At 65.2% G+C, this 17,123-nt stretch overlaps 1 protein-coding gene across 1 annotated transcript in view; it reads right to left on the bottom strand.

The window, feature by feature from the left end:
* Window positions 1-17,123, bottom strand: part of SORCS2 (sortilin related VPS10 domain containing receptor 2) — a 472,981-nt gene that overhangs the window by 14,224 nt on the left and 441,634 nt on the right. Inside the window, 6 exon segments of the mRNA XM_058723168.1 lie at window positions 711-814; window positions 10,543-10,645; window positions 11,255-11,354; window positions 13,927-14,052; window positions 15,033-15,145; window positions 16,372-16,495. Coding sequence (XP_058579151.1) covers window positions 711-814; window positions 10,543-10,645; window positions 11,255-11,354; window positions 13,927-14,052; window positions 15,033-15,145; window positions 16,372-16,495 — 670 coding nt within the window.

The following is a 17,123-nucleotide window of genomic DNA, read 5'->3' as shown; positions in this document are numbered from 1 at the left end:
GACAGTGACACCCTCAGGGCGTCCTCCGTGCCGCTGTGCTCCGGCTGCTGGCCTGGGGGACGTGGGGGCCGGCCACCGAGAGTCGGGGCACAGACAGGAACTGCCCTCCTGGGGGACGTGGGTGAGAAGCATGAGGGCCGACGGCCGTGCGCCGTGTGTGTGTGTGTGTGTGTGTGTGTGTGTGTGTGTGTGGGGAGCGGCCGGGGGTGACGGGACCCCCCGCCAGGCACGGTCAGGAGCCAGTGAGACCACGGGGACCAGAGCACTTTGTCCGCTGCAAAGCGCGGTGCACAGGTGGTTACGTCCGTGTGCGTGAGGCTCACGAAATCCTCAATCCTCGTTTCCGGTGAACAGGACGGCTGGGAGCACTGGGGGCCCCTGGGGAGAGGCCACCAACCCCCAGAGCAGAGCTTCCCCGCGCAAATAGCCCCCCCCCCCACCAGGGGGCGCCGGACGGGGCGCTCAGGCGTTGCCAGATGTGGTGGCCGCTGTCCCCAGGCCGCCGATTTAATCTCCGGTGTTCATTCCCCCTCCTCAGATGGAGGGGACAGAGGGCCACCGCCTGCCTGGCCCTGGGTCCCGAGTGCTTGGTGGCCCGAGGCCACCAGGCAGGGACCCACAGGAAGTGGAGGGGGGGGGGGAAGGTGGGTTTTCGGGACGGGTGTTACCTAGAGTCTGTGAGTCGAGATCATCATCTATAAATTCCTCACCCTGGATGACGCTCTGGACGCCTTGGCTGTGGCTCACGGGGCTCGTCATTTCTTGCTCCTTCTCATTGTGCATCTGGGCATACACGGTCCTGCCGGGGCGTTTCCTGTGGGGCAGAGGTGGGGCTCGGGGTGCCGCGCAGGCCATCGGCCCCCGGAAGCCCCCAGACGGCTGCGCCCCAGACCACTCCCGCGTGTGGTGCGGACAGTGCTCCTGGATCTCGTCCCCTGCCCCATGTCTGCTCCGAACCACCTCCTCCAGGAAGCCCTCCCTTCTGTGAGGTCTGCCGCCCTGGATTTCCCTCTGCCCCGGGGCACGGGTGCTCGCGGTCCGTCTCCCCTGGTACCTAGACTGAGATCACATTGCAGGAAGGGGGTATTTTTACTGTCCTGTGTTTCCCAGTCATCCGGCATCTCCGGGAGACCAGCGTCCTGGGCCCTGACTGGGTTGGTGAGACACGCTTTCCCGTGAGACACGGGATGCCGACCTGGCTCTGACAGGCACCTGCTGAGTCCTGCCGGGGTCCCAGGACTGTGCTGTCTCGATTTCCTGTGCCTCCGGGGCCGGAGGGAGAGGAGACCGTGGGCACAGCCCCCTCTGCCTCAGCTGGGCCCCCCTCCGGGCCAGCCTCCTTCGTGTTCGATACCTCGTTAGCCTGAGCGAAACCGGGGAAGAGCCCGCCATCCCCCCGGGAAGAGCAGGCTTTCTCGGACGCCGCTCCCCAAGCCCTGCCCGTTCTTCAGGGACAATCGGAGGGCAGGTGACCGGCCCTTCAGGCCTCTGGGCTGGGGCCAGACCACGTGGCCAGTTCCGCCCACCGAGGGCGGATAGAGGTGGCACACGTCACCTCCAGGCTGAAACACTTGCGGGATGGCGTGGTCCCTCCAGAACTCTCTTCCCTCTGCCGTGCCTCCGGCTCCTCGAAATGGCCCTGCCCCGGAGCCACTACGCGAGGCCAGCCCCTCCCAGCCCCAGGGGACAGCCCGAGTGAGGAGTCAGCCTCTGGCGGCTGTGAGCCCCGGAGCCGTGGGGCTGCCTGTTACGGCAGCTGAGCCCGGCCCAGCTCCCCGGTCGGACCCTCGGGCCTCAGGACCCCGAGAGGCATTTCTCTGCTGCCTGGCACCGGGCGGTCTCGCCTTCCGGGAGTGGACACCCGCCCCCTAACCGTGCTCTACCGTTTCCAAGGCAACCCCGGGCTCCTGATCAGTTCAGGAACAGTCCGCAGGGTGCCAGGCAGCGGACCGGCACTCCCTCCCTCCCCCCTGTTTGGGGCGCCTTCCGGGCCCACTCGGGTCCTCCCCTTCCGCCTCCTCCCATCCCCCTCCTCCGGGTGCAATTATCTGCAGCTGATTGTGGAGCCGCTCTCTGGCCCTCAGGGGCGTCTGAGGCCGGAATTCTGTCCCTTCCATGGCCTTGACCCACCAACCCTGCCCTGGACAAAGTCCAAACGACCCCCTGCATCCGTGCTGACGTCCAAGGGGAAAGAAAGGGGTGGGGATGTGCGCAGCCCATGGCCTCTGGCACAGCTCCGGCTCAGAGAGGTGCCTCACCTGCCGTCCCTGCAGCCTGACACTCATCCCTCCACCCCACTGCAGCCTGACACTCATCCCCCCACCCCCCTGCAGCCTGACACTCATCCCCCCACCCCCCTGCAGCCTGACACTCATCCCCCCCACCCCTCTGCAGCCTGACACTCATCCCCCCACCCCTGCAGCCTGACACTCATCCCCCACCACCCCTGCAGCCTGACACTCATCCCCCCACGCCACTCCCCTGCAGCCTGACACTCATCCCCCCACGCCACTCCCCTGCAGCCTGACACTCATCCCCCCACGCCACTCCCCTGCAGCCTGACACTCATCCCCCCACGCCACTCCCCTGCAGCCTGACACTCATCCCTCCACCCCCCTGCAGCCTGACACTCATCCCCCCACCCCACTCCCCTGCAGCCTGACACTCATCCCTCCACCCCCCTGCAGCCTGACACTCATCCCCCCACCCCACTCCCCTGCAGCCTGACACTCATCCCTCCACCCCCCTGCAGCCTGACACTCATCCCCCCACCCCACTCCCCTGCAGCCTGACCCTCATCCCCCCACCCCCCTGCAGCCTGACCCTCATCCCCCCACCCCCTGCAGCCTGACACTCATCCCCCCACCCCCCTGCAGCCTGACACTCATCCCCCCACCCCTGCAGCCTGACACTCATCCCCCACCCCCCCTGCAGCCTGACACTCATCCCCCACGCCACTCCCCTGCAGCCTGACACTCATCCCCCACGCCACTCCCCTGCAGCCTGACACTCATCCCCCCACGCCACTCCCCTGCAGCCTGACACTCATCCCCCCACGCCACTCCCCTGCAGCCTGACACTCATCCCCCCACCCCCCCTGCAGCCTGACACTCATCCCCCCACCCCCCTGCAGCCTGACACTCATCCCCCCACCCCTGCAGCCTGACACTCATCCCCCCACCCCCTGGAGCCTGACACTCATCCCCCCACCCCACCACCCTGCAGCCTGACACTCATCCCCCCACACCACTCCCCTGCAGCCTGACACTCATCCCCCACCCCCCCTGCAGCCTGACACTCATCCCCCCACCCCTGCAGCCTGACACTCATCCCCCCACCCCCCTGCAGCCTGACACTCATCCCCCCACCCCTGCAGCCTGACACTCATCCCCCCACACCACTCCCCTGCAGCCTGACACTCATCCCCCCACCCCCCCTGCAACCTGACAATCATCCCCCCACCACCCCTGCAACCTGACAATCATCCCCCCACCCCCCCAGCAGCCTGACACTCATCCCCCCACCCCCCCTGCAGCTTGACACTCATCCCCCCACCCCCCCTGCAGCCTGACACTCATCCCCCCACCCCTGCAGCCTGACACTCATCCCCCCACCCCCCCTGCAGCCTGACACTCATCCCCCCACGCCACTCCCCTGCAGCCTGACACTCATCCCCCCACGCCACTGCCCTGCAGCCTGACACTCATCCCCCCACGCCACTCCCCTGCAGCCTGACACTCATCCCCTCACCCCTCTGGCAGCCTGACACTCATCCCCCCACCCCTGCAGCCTGACACTCATCCCCCCACCCCCCTGCAGCCTGACACTCATCCCCCCACCCCCCCTGCAGCCTGACACTCATCCCCCCACACCACTCCCCTGCAGCCTGACACTCATCCCCCCACGCCACTCCCCTGCAGCCTGACACTCATCCCCCCACCCCTGCAGCCTGACACTCATCCCCCCACGCCACTGCCCTGCAGCCTGACACTCATCCCCCCACCCCACCCCCCTGCAGCCTGACACTCATCCCCCCACCCCTGCAGCCTGACACTCATCCCCCCACCCCCCCTGCAGCCTGACACTCATCCCCCCACGCCACTCCCCTGCAGCCTGACACTCATCCCCCCACGCCACTGCCCTGCAGCCTGACACTCATCCCCCCACGCCCTCCCCTGCAGCCTGACACTCATCCCCTCACCCCTCTGGCAGCCTGACACTCATCCCCCCACCCCCCTGCAGCCTGACACTCATCCCCCCACGCCACTCCCCTGCAGCCTGACACTCATCCCCTCACCCCTCTGGCAGCCTGACACTCATCCCCCCACCCCTGCAGCCTGACACTCATCCCCCCACCCCCCTGCAGCCTGACACTCATCCCCCCAACCCCCCTGCAGCCTGACACTCATCCCCCAACACCACTCCCCTGCAGCCTGACACTCATCCCCCCACCCCACTCCCCTGCAGCCTGACACTCATCCCCCACCCCTGCAGCCTGACACTCATCCCCCCAACCCCCTGCAGCCTGACACTCATCCCCCCACCCCCCTGCAGCCTGACACTCATCCCCCCACCCCCTGCAACCTGACAATCATCCCCCCACACCACTCCCCTGCAGCCTGACACTCATCCCCCCACCCCACTCCCCTGCAGCCTAACACTCATCCCCCCACCCCCTGCAACCTGACAATCATCCCCCTACCCCCCTGCAGCCTGACACTCAACCCCTACCCCCCTGCAGCCTGACACTCATACCCCCACCCCCCTGCAGCCTGACACTCATCCCCCCACCCCCCCCTGCAGCCTGACACTCATCCCCCACCCCCCCTGCAGCCTGACACTCATCCCCCCACCCCACTCCCCTGCAGCCTGACACTCATCCCCCCACCCCTCTGCAGCCTGACACTCATCCCTCCACCCCCCTGCAGCCTGACACTCATCCCCCCACCCCACTCCCCTGCAGCCTGACACTCATCCCCCCACCCCCCTGCAGCCTGACACTCATCCCCCCACCCCCCTGCAGCCTGACACTCATCCCCCCACCCCTGCAGCCTGACACTCATCCTCCGACCCCCCCTGCAGCCTGACACTCATCCCCCCACGCCACTCCCCTGCAGCCTGACACTCATCCCCCCACGCCACTCCCCTGCAGCCTGACACTCATCCCCCCACGCCACTCCCCTGCAGCCTGACACTCATCCCCCCACCCCCCCTGCAGCCTGACACTCATCCCCCCACCCCCCTGCAGCCTGACACTCATCCCCCCACGCCACTCCCCTGCAGCCTGACACTCATCCCCCCACGCCACTGCCCTGCAGCCTGACACTCATCCCCCCACGCCACTGCCCTGCAGCCTGACCCTCATCCCCCCACCCCCTGCAACCTGACAATCATCCCCCTACCCCCCTGCAGCCTGACACTCAACCCCTACCCCCCTGCAGCCTGACACTCATACCCCCACCCCCCTGCAGCCTGACACTCATCCCCCCACCCCCTGCAACCTGACACTCATCCCCCCACCCCCTGCAACCTGACAATCATCCCCCCACACCACTCCCTTGCAGCCTGACACTCATCCCCCCACCCCACTCCCCTGCAGCCTAACACTCATCCCCCCACCCCCTGCAACCTGACAATCATCCCCCTACCCCCCTGCAGCCTGACACTCAACCCCTACCCCCCTGCAGCCTGACACTCATACCCCCACCCCCCTGCAGCCTGACACTCATCCCCCCACCCCCTGCAACCTGACAATCATCCCCCCACACCACTCCCTTGCAGCCTGACACTCATCCCCCCACCCCACTCCCCTGTAGCCTAACACTCATCCCCCCATCCCCTGCAACCTGACAATCATCCCCCTACCCCCCTGCAGCCTGACACTCAACCCCTACCCCCCTGCAGCCTGACACTCATCCCCCCACCCCCCTGCAGCCTGACACTCATCCCCCCACCCCCCCCTGCAGCCTGACACTCATCCCTCCACCCCCCTGCAGCCTGACACTCATCCCCCCACCCCACTCCCCTGCAGCCTGACACTCATCCCCCCACCCCTCTGCAGCCTGACACTCATCCCTCCACCCCCCTGCAGCCTGACACTCATCCCCCCACCCCACTCCCCTGCAGCCTGACACTCATCCCCCCACGCTACTCCCCTGCAGCCTGACACTCATCCCCCCACGCCACTCCCCTGCAGCCTGACACTCATCCCCCCACACCACTCCCCTGCAGCCTGACACTCATCCCCCCACACCACTGCAGCATGACACTCATCCCCCCACCCCCCTGCAGCCTGACACTCATCCCCCCACACCACTCCCCTGCAGCCTGACACTCATCCCCCCCACCCCCCTGCAGCCTGACACTCATCCCCCCACCCCTGCAGCCTGACACTCATCCCCCCACCCCCCCCTGCAGCCTGACACTCATCCCCCCACCCCCCCCTGCAGCCTGACACTCATCCCCCCACCCCCCCCTGCAGCCTGACACTCATCCCCCCACCCCCCTGCAGCCTGACACTCATCCCCCCACCCCCCTGCAGCCCGACACTCATCCCCCACCCCCCTGCAGCCTCTCATCCCCCCACCCCCCTGCAGCCTGACACTCATCCCCCTACCCCCCTGCACCCTGACACTCATCCCCCCACCACCCCCTGCAGCCTCTCATCCCCCCACCCCCCTGCAACCTCTCATCCCCCACCCTGCTGCAGCCTGACACTCATCCCCCCACCCCCCTGCAGCCTGACACTCATCCCCCCACCCCCCTGCCGCCTGACACTCATCCCCCCACCCCACTCCCCTGCAGCCTGACACTCATCCCCCCACCCCCCTGAAGCCTGACACTCATCCCCCCACCGCCCTGCAGCCTGACACTCATCCCCCCACCCCCCTGCAGCCTGACACTCATCCCCCCACCGCACTCCCCTGCAGCCTGACACTCATCCCCCCACCACCCTGCAGCCTGACACTCATCCCCCCACCCCACTCCCCTGCAGCCTGACACTCATCCCCCCACCCCCCTGCAACCTGACAATCATCCCCCCACCCCCCTGCAGCCTGACACTCATCCCCCCACCCCCCTGCCGCCTGACACTCATCCCCCCAGCCCCCCTGCAGCCTGACACTCATCCCCCCAGCCCCCCTGAAGCCTGACACTCATCCCCCCTACGCCCTGCAGCCTGACACTCAACCCCCACCCCCCTGCAGCCTGACACTCATCCCCCCACCCCCCTGCAGCCCGACACTCATCCCCCCACCCCCCTGCAGCCTCTCATCCCCCACCCCGCTGCAGCCTGACACTCATCCCCCCACCCCTCTGCAGCCTGACACTCATCCCCCCACCCCCTGCAGCCCGACACTCATCCCCCCACCCCCCTGCAGCCTGACACTCATCCCCCCACGCCACTCCCCTGCAGCCTGACACTCATCCCCCCACCCCCCTGCAGCCTGACACTCATCCCCCCACTCCCCGGCAGCCTGACACTCATCCCCCCGCCCCCCTGCAGCCTGACACTCATCCCCCCCACACCACTCCCCTGCAGCCTGACACTCATCCCCCCACCCCCCCCTGCAGCCTGACACTCATCCCCCCACCCCACTCCCCTGCAGCCTGACACTCATCCCCCCACCCCCCTGCAGCCTGACACTCATCCCCCCTCCCCACCCCCCTGCAGCCTGACACTCATCCCCCCACACCACTCCCCGCAGCCTGACACTCATCCCCCCACACCACTCCCCTGCAGCCTGACACTCATCCCCGCACCCCTCTGCAGCCTGACACTCATCCCTCCACCCCCCTGCAGCCTGACACTCATCCCCCCACCCCCCCTGCAGCCTGACACTCATCCCCCCACCCCCTGCAGCCCGACACTCATCCCCCACCCCCCTGCAGCCTCTCATCCCCCCACTCCCCTGCAGTCTGACACTCATCCCCCCACCCCCCTGCAGCCTGACACTCATCCCTCCACCCCCCTGCAGCCTGACACTCATCCCCACCCCCCCCCCACTCCCCCCGGGCTCCAGCCTCCCTTTGTGGGGTGGGGCATCTCAGCTAACTGCCTGGGGACCAGAGAAAGGCACACAGGAACACACCTGCAGGGGCTGCCCCTCCCCCTCCTCCCCTCCCTTCCTCCTCTTCCTCCTCCTTCTCCCCTCTTTCTCCCCCTCTTCCCCTCCCCTCCTCTCCTCTCCTTCTCTTCTTTTCCTCCTCCCCTTTCCCCACCCCTTCCTTCTCAGTCCTCATTCATAAATGAGGAAGCCGAGGCAGGCCCCACGGGGAAGCCCAGGAAAATGGCCCCTGCCTCAGTGCTGGGCCGCCCTGCGGTCTGGACAGGGCCTTGCACTCAGGGTGAAGTTTGCTCCAGGATGGAGACCCAGATGTGGCTGGAAGTCTCTGCTTTTTCCTTTAATCTCTGCAAATACACAGGACACCGGGCCCCCACCCCACACGTGCGCAGCAGAGGGGGGCTGGCAGGACACCCGCTCTTCACACCCTTGGGAGAACCAGCGTGCCTATTCCACAGATCTGGAAGTCGAGGCTCTGAGCGAGTCCTACCTGGCACGGCCACACCTCTGTGGCCCGTCTTTGGGGGAATTGAAGTGTTGCAGACTTGAAACGGCATGGGACAGTGAGAACGGAGTGTGCAGGGAGAGCAGGGATGCCCTTTAACTGGGGGGGGGGGGACTGGGAGGCAGCCCTGTGTGCCTCCAGGTAAACATCAGGCCCCCTCCTGGCTGAGCCTCGGGGATCAGCCTGGTACCCGTGTGGACTGTGGGCCTGGGGCCAGCACCACGGACAAGGGACGTGTGGCACCGGGAGGGGAAGATGGCACAGCTCTGAGGCTGAGAACACTCTTGTGACGGAAACCACGGGACCCCCGCCTCAATCAGAACACAGTCAGCAGCTCTCCACCTGGCCCAAGATCGCACCATGGAGGCAAGGGGTGTGCGACCTGCCTCTCAAGTGCATCGGTCACGCACCTGAAGACTGCTCAAGGGGGCCCAGGAGGGGCCTTGGCCAGCAAGGGGCCCCTCTGTCCCGGCCCGGGGGAGGGCCTGGAGTTACATTCCCTGGGGCTTTGCCGGCACCTGCTGTAGCCTGACCGTGTTTGGGGTGGGGAGGGGCCCTGCCTTTGGCCCCAGAAATCCTGGTCTCAGAGGCCACTTCCTAGCCGTGACAAATCCCACTTTCAGAGTGGCTGTGGGTGTCAGGCCATGTCACCCAGGCTGAGGGGAGGGAGCAGACAGGGAGGAGGTGGGGTTCCTGACCCCGGCACCCGGCAGAGGGTTGTGTCCTTCGTCCAAGAGAGGCTTTCTGGGGCAAGGATCTCGAGTTTGATTTGAAGTTGAGGTGCCAGCGGGGGGACACCCAGGTGGACCTGTCCACCAGAAACCAGGGCCTCTACAAGCCTAGACACCAAGAAAGGCCACAGCCTGGCTCCTGTCTAGCCTTTCTGCTCAGCAAGTTCCTACTTATCCTTCAGGATCCCCACCCAGAAATCCCCTCCTTACGGAAGTCCTCCCAGATTCTCCAGACCAGCTCAGGTCCCTGTTACACACTCTCAGAGCGCCTCAGGCCGCCCATTCGGTTGGGACTGACAAACAGTTGGGACTGTTCGGTTGGAACAATAAAGCTGGGGACCCACACAGAGGAGTGGGGTGCACATACGGTCACCACTTAAAAGACCGACCAAAGGAGCTGGGAGGGGTCCGGAGACGGGTGAGTGGGGCCCGTGGCCTGGGGGAAAGATGGAGTTGGAGGAGGGACCCTTGGCCTCACAGGAGCACGAAGGGAAGGGTCAGCATGTCTTGGACTGTCCCGAAGGGTGACCCTGAGGCCGCTGGACCTGAGCCATCAAGACAGGAGAAGCAGTGAGGTCACAAGTCGAAGCCGCCTTTTGAAGAATGACTCTGGTGACACGTCTGGTTCATTTTGCTCATTCTCAGGTCCAGGATCCGGGGAAGTTCAGCTTCACCAGCCCCTCCAGGGCGGCCTGGAGCCCCAGCACGGTGGGTTATTAAACCCATTTTACAGATGAGGAGCAGGCCCAGAGGGGACGAGAGTCCCCGCAGCCCCCACTGAGGACTGCATACTATGCTTGCAACCCCTCCTGGCCTCAGCAGAGCCCCCCGCCAGCTCCCGCCCTCTCCTCGCTGGGGCGCTGGGGGCAGGGATGGTGAGTGCGGGAGGAAGTCTGGGCCAGCCTGGCTCAGATCCCCCTCCTCTGTTCACCAGCTGTGTGGCCCTGGGCACACTACATGACCTCTCTGAGCCTGCATCTCCTCATCTGTGAAATGGGCGGGGCCTCCCTCCACGTGAGATAAGGCTGGGATGTCGGCAGACAGGAGGTGGGGGTGGACGATGGTCGTGGGGCTGTGAGCCGCTGGCCGCCTCCCCGCCTCCCAGGACCGCGGCCGTTCGGAACCTGGAGCCCGTCTGGCCTCCCGCCCTCCCCGCCGCAGCCCATCGAGGATCCTGCCGGAAAGCTGCTGCCCGATGCCCCTCACGCCCGACCTGCCAGAGCGGCCGGCCGGGTGGCCTTGCCTTTTGAACTTGTAGAGGATGAACACGCCCACCGCGAAGAGTCCGATGACCACGAGGACCGCCACGGCCCAGTAGCCGCCACCGCCTCCCAGCCTCTGAGAATCTGCAAGGAGAGTAGTGGTGCTCAGTGGGGCCCCACCGTCCCCCGCCCGGCCTCCTCGGCTGGAAGACGTGGTCCGGCAGGTGCTCCCGGTGTGGCTGAGCGGCATGGGCAGGCGTCGGGGCAGCCCCGGCCCCAGGGCCCCCGCCGGGCTCCTGCCGTGTGCGCGAGGGCCCCGGCCCCTCCTTCTGGAACGTGGACCGAACTGCTGGTGTGAGGTCAACCTGCCACGTTTCGCGATGGGCCCCGTGTCTCTACAGGGCAGAGGGAAGCTCTCACTTCTGCAAAGATTCTTTCCCAGACAGGAAAGGACACACGCGTGACCGGAGAGGATGGTCCCATGGTGGGGGCGGGGACCCTAAATGTCCATGTCCGTTAAAGCCAGGGCTGTATGTGCCGCATCTGCGGACAGAGCAAGGCCCTTGGGTCTGACCACCCCCCCCTTGGGTTGTAATTGGAGGCGACTGTCCAGCCAGGAGGAGCTGGTGGGTGACTGGGGGGTCCTCTGTCCCCAGTCCCTGGAGTAATAGTGTCGCCTGAGGGGGTTGCACACCCCCTCGATCCTGCAGGGGCGAGCACGGGCCAGGCCAAAGGAAGCCCCCTGCTTCTCACCTGTGTCTGTGTCCCTCATGGCCACCAGGATCCGGACCCCACCTCGCAGGAGGAAGCTGATCTTCTGTGCCTTCAGCACCTGCTGGATGGCCATGAGTCTCTGAAAGCAAGAAGAGGAGAGTGAGAGGGTCCTCCGGAAGCCACCGGAGGGAGCGGGAGAGCTGGGCAGACATCTGCTCTGACCCTCCAGAGCTTCAGGGTTGGGGGGGGCACTCAGCTTCTTTGGGTCTCAGTTTCCTCATCTGTAAAATGGGAATACTTGCCAGCTTGCGCTGAGAACCTACAGAGGGGCACGAAGGTGACCGAGCTGGGGCCTGACCACTCTCGTTCTCGTTGGGACCACAGAGTGTGGTAAAGTTGGGGAGCCCAGGGGTGCTCAGGAGGCCCCCAGACCTGGCAGTGGTCAGGGAGGGCTTCCCAGAGGAGGAAGACCAAGACGAGAACAAGATGGGGACAGGACAGGTGACCTGGGCCAGGGAGTGACCGCACCCCTGACGGAGAGCAACCCCAGGAGGTGATGTTGCTGGATCACGGGGTGGGGGGCAGCTGGCCTCTTGGAAAATGAGGGGGAGTTTTCCTGGTGTTCAGAAGGGGACCAGCTGCCCCATGTGGCTGCCCAGGTGTCATTCCTCTGCACAGGTGGGTGTACAGGTGCTGGGGAAGGGGGCCTCCCACAGGATGGTGGTCCCTGGGGCTCCCCTGCCCAGGGCGCCTTGGGTGGGACATTCTGGGGGCCAAACTCGACCTCCACGAACAGCAGCTTGGCACCCGGTGTTCCCTGGGAATGCGGGGTCTGCGTCTGGGACTGTGCTGCAAGGGTCAATGCCTCCGGCCCCGTGCCCGGCACACGGCAAGGGCCAGGTGGATGCCGTGCGGTCAGTGACCGTGACGGGTCCCTAGGATTTTTCGCCATTCTCAGGCACACGGTTTACCCTCAGCTCAGGACAAGGGGGGGTGACAGTTCCCCCGTGTCCCTCCCCATCTCCTTCCAAATCTCTCCTGAGCGCCCACATCTGACTCCTGCAGAATCTGCCCATCTGCTCTCCACCTCGAGGGCCGGGGTGGGCGGGGGGTGCTGTGGGCCCGAGTGAGGGAGGTCCCCGAGGCCCGCCGCGCCTTCCCCAAGCTGTGCGGAGCCCCTGTGGTTAGCTACCTGTCTGAGAAATGGGTACAGTCACTCTCAACCCTCTGCTGTCCCACCCCCCAGAGACACGGCAGGGGCCGGGGGCTTGGCAGGCCGGGGAGCCCTCAGGTGCCGATGCGGATGCCCTTTGGGAAACGCTGTGGGCCAGGCCCCGACGGTCACGTCTAACCAGGAGGCAGCGTGGGAGTGGTGTGGAGCAGCCACAGTGACATGGGGCTCCCTGTCCTCTCCGTGGTCCTGACGGTGCCCCCCGCCGAGCCCCACTTCCCTCGTCTGTAAAATGAGACGCTATCAGCCGCCCACAGGCTGTGTGACCGCTCAGTGCTGGTCAGTCTTTCCAGACGGCCTCCAAGGGCAGCTGTCTCACGACCAGTCCAGAGGGGGGTGGGGCTTCTGATTCTTTTTTTTTCTTGAGATAACATTTGCTTTCTTGAAGCGTACAAATCGGCACTTTTTAGGGTACTTACGGTCATGTAGCTATCACCGCTGTCCGACTCCAGAACATTCTCATCATCCCCAAAGGAAACCCGTGCCTGCCAGCCGTCTGCACCCCCCGCACCTCCCCAGCCTCTGGCAGCCGGAGCCTGCTTTCCGCCTCTGCGCACCCGCCCCTTCCGGACATTTCCATCAACGCAGGCATCCAGCAGGCGGCCTCGGTGACCGGCCGCTTCCCCTGCGCGTCCCGTCTGCCGGGCCCATCCCAGTGGCAGCAGGTGTCAGACCCGCATCCCTTTTGATGGCTGCATAAGACTCCGTTGTGTGGACGTCTGGCTCGTGGCCACTCTGGGGCCGCTGTGAACACCTGTGTGCCTGTGCGCGTGGACGAGCATTTCCGGTCCTGCGCACGTGCCTCTGGGGCCGTGCCCGACGCTGACCCTGCCTAACCTTCTGGGGACCTGCTGGTCGGCTCGGCACAGGGCTGTGCTTGCAGTGCCCCGGGTCCGCCTTCCGCTCTCCTCCTCCACCTGAGTTTCGGTCTGTTTGGGGAAGCGTTACAGCCACCCCAGGGCATCCCGGTGGCTTCGATTTATCCCTGGGTCCCCATCCTGTGCCTGCCACACGGCAGGTCTTCTGTCTGCCCAGATGAGGGCTATTCTCTGGAAGCTGTCCCATGCAGTGAGGACATTGGCTAAGTGGATGGGCCCTGATTCCACTCTGTCCCGAGACCCACACCCTGGGTGCTCGGGCCAGTGTGACCAGCTCCGGCCACCGGAATGTCCCCCGGGGGGTGGTCCCACCCCAGTGCCCTTGTGCCCCGCCATTCCCCAACACAGTGACCCTGGAAGCCACCAGAGTCCCAGGGGTGCGGCCACGGAGAGAGGAGAGCCGGCCACCTGCGTCAGGCAGTGATTGGTGAGATCACTGGTGATCTGGTGAGTGACACTGGTGAGTGACTGGTGGGCCTCTACGTGACAAAGAGCCCCCGAGACTCTGTGCTTGCTGTGACTTACCACCAAACCCTGGGCACTAGGCCACCAAACCCTTGGTGGCGCAGGGAGAACCTGGGTCCAGCGGCCTCAGGAGATACCTTGTCACTTGTGAGATTCCTCTTCCTCGCGGGCCCGGGAGGGGGCAGGAGCACGTTCAGGTCGGCCACGGTGGGCAGCCCCGGCTTTACAACGGTCACCAGCAGCTCCTCGGGGACGCTGGTCTCCTGCAGGGACACGGACAAGCCCCCCCTGAGCCGCCTGTCTTCTCTGTCCCCTGCCATGCTCTGGGGCCCCCAGGAACACCCTCTCTCTCCTCTTGCTCTGTCCAAGTCCTGGCCACCTGTCCTTCGAGCTAGTCCTGAGCCTCGCACCCCACAGGGATGGCCCCCCGAGCCCGGTAGCCCCCTGACAGTGGCCTCCCCCAGGCCAGGCCTGCTACCTCCAGATCATCCCTTACACTGAGGGTGAGCAGAGCCCTCTCTGGCTAAGCTCCTCCCAGGCATCAGGGCTCCTGACCAAATAGTTCCTCCAACCCACAAAGCTCAGCCTCCACGGGTCCCTCTGCCTCCTGAAAATCCCACTCCGTGCACTCCTATCTGGCAAACTCCTATTCAGCCTTCAACACCCAGGACAGTATCACCAGCATTATTAACTGGTTGAGGAGAGGCACGGCCAGAGTGGGCCTCAGCCTGTGACAGCCTTGGATGACTGTGAGGGGGCTGGTCTTTCCTTCACTGAGGGACCAAGGGCCCTGAGTGGCCTAGGCCCACCCTGGGGCGCCGCCTCGGTCTGCTGTCTGTGGGCTCCCCGGGGGGCAGCAATCGCATGGATTCTCTCTGGCTCCAGTATCCGGCCCAGAATAGAAACTCCGTGAATAAATGAATATCATACTAAGGAGCTTCTGGGCCATCAGAGGACAGTGACTGTGTCCTGTGCAAACAGCTGGTGCTCACTCGGTGTGCGTGGAGGACGTCGGCCTGCCCCTCCCCGGTGAGCTGGCGTTCCAGCCGCCTGTCCCGCAGAGCCAGCGCAGTGGGCCCTAGCTGTCCCCGGAGCACCGGGCAGACAGCCTGAAGACCAGGTCACCGGGACTGAGGGCAGCTCCACCCGCCCCGCCCCGCCCCTCTCTCGGTGCTCTGGGGCCCCGCCCCTCCGAGGCGCCCGCAGGTGCTGGGGAGGCCCCGGGGTGGTGGGCTGGGGGCACCTTGGAGACCAGCCGGGTCACCACCAGGCCGACGTCCTCTCTCCACTCAGGGGTGTTGGGGTTGTGCACATCCAGATCCGTGGAAAACCGCAGAGGCACTACCTGAAATTGGTCTGAAAAGTGGCAGAAACGGGCGAGCTGGTCAGTCCTGGGCAGCAAGGCTCCGCCCTCCGGCAGGAGGCCATGCACCCTGGATGGCCCAGGACTGCCCTGGCTTCAGATCCCGTGGCCCGCTTTGGAAAACAAGAGTCCTTCCTGCGCCAGCCACTGCCCGGGGCAGGGCCCACCTCACTGACTGGCACCTAATAACGAACATTAAAACCCCTGTGCCCACCGGGGAGGGAGGGCCCGGCACGCGCCAAGCCTGCCCTATGAGCTCTGCCCCATTCACTCACAAGGATGGCTACACCCCATGAGGTCGGGCTCCCTTCCCCCAGGGATCCATGGACTTCAAGGGCACTGGTCTCCCCACCAGAGTAAGAGTCCCTTGAGGGCAGAGGTGCCACCTTCTCTTTCTCTCCCATTTGCCAGGGTCCCCAACCCAGAGGCCCACTCTGGAGCCCCGTGCAGGTGGTTGTGAGAGGAGCTCGCTGTAGTCTCTCCAGGTTCCTCCTGAGCCTCATGGAGGAAGGAGGCTTTGTTGGGGCTATGCAGCCCAAGGGACAAGCGCTTTGTGAACTGGGAACCCAGCAGCTTACGGCAGGGGAGGCAGTGACTATTTCAAAGCCCTGGGCTCAGGACCCTGTGCACATGTGTTTGCCAATGGAGGAACAGCCAAAGGCAGGCCCACTAAATATTTAAGTGATGGCTGCTGTCCATAGGGGAGGCTGTTGGTAAGCAAAATGAGGTTTTATCAGTGTGATGACAAGGGCAATAACACCCTGGGGGGGGGGGTCTCTTCCATTTTTAGGATTAATCTCCTATTGTAAATGTCTCCCATGAGGGACTTGGGGCCCCCAGTGAGTGGGATCCAGAATGGGAGTCTCAGTAAAGGCTATGTTAGGGGTCCTCTTACTTTAAGCTAGAATCATGTGACAAGGGGGCAGGAGAGGTCAGGCTGCTGGGAGGCTGGCAGACCCGGTGACCCCAACAAGTCGGTCACTCGGCCACGTCCTCTTTCTGTGCCGTGTGAGGCCCATGAGGGCCACCGGACACAAAGACTCGTCTGTGTTCATTTTACAGATGGGGAAACTGAGGCCAGGGAAGCTGGGGAGCGTCAGAGCTGTGTTCACCCGCTCCTCTCCCTAGCCTGCGCTGCCCTGCATGACCAGATGCCACACAAACCCAGCGCTCCCGAGAAGGAGGAGACGTGCCTCCCGTCCCTGGGGAGGGGGCTCACCCAGCACGCGGACCACCTTGGAGTCCTGCAGCACCGAGTTTCCGCAGGCGGCCTGCACAGTCACACGCACGTCCCCCGTGTCTGCAAAACGCGTGGTCACAGAGTTCTCCAGGGAGAGCAAGGGCTGCGGGGACCACGAGCACGGTCAGGGCAGGTCCATGCGGGAGAGCCCACCTGCTGCCCAGGGCCTCACCCAGAACGTTCACTCTCTCCCGCTCTGGTCGGGGCATGGGGGCAGCAAGCGGGGGACACGGGGAGGGCCCCCCCAGAGGCACCAGCTCTAAGTCAGGGCAGCCTGGACCCAGTCTCCCAGTGGCCCCTTCCTTCCAGACCTGCTCACAGGGCTGGGCTGGGAGTAGCGGAGTTGGGATTTGAACCCGGAGCTGGGCGCCCTCCTCAACGCCACCTCCCATTCCAGGAAAACGTGATCTGGGGCCTACGGCTCCTCCCGCCCGGCTTCTGGTTCTGGGCCTTCAGTGCTGTTTGGGTCTTTCTGCCTGGGGTGCAGGGCTAAGCTTACCGAATGAGGGAAGGACGCCCCTCTTGAGGTCTCGAGGGCTCCCAGGCTAAGATGGGCAGCCCTGCCCGCAGAGACCCTCCAGCCCTCGTACCGGCGACTGTCTGTGGCTCCCCGCTGCTTACAGGGTACAACCCAGGGCTCTGGGGAAGGCTTCTGAGATCAGGTCCAGCCCCCGTGACCCCCTCCTCCATGAAGCCTTCCCTGACCACACCCAACGCCCAGACTAGAAACG

The sequence above is a fragment of the Neofelis nebulosa genome, chromosome 3, assembly GCF_028018385.1.
Source record: "Neofelis nebulosa isolate mNeoNeb1 chromosome 3, mNeoNeb1.pri, whole genome shotgun sequence".
Classification (NCBI taxonomy): domain Eukaryota; kingdom Metazoa; phylum Chordata; class Mammalia; order Carnivora; family Felidae; genus Neofelis; species Neofelis nebulosa.
This window is presented reverse-complemented; position numbering and strand designations above follow the sequence as displayed.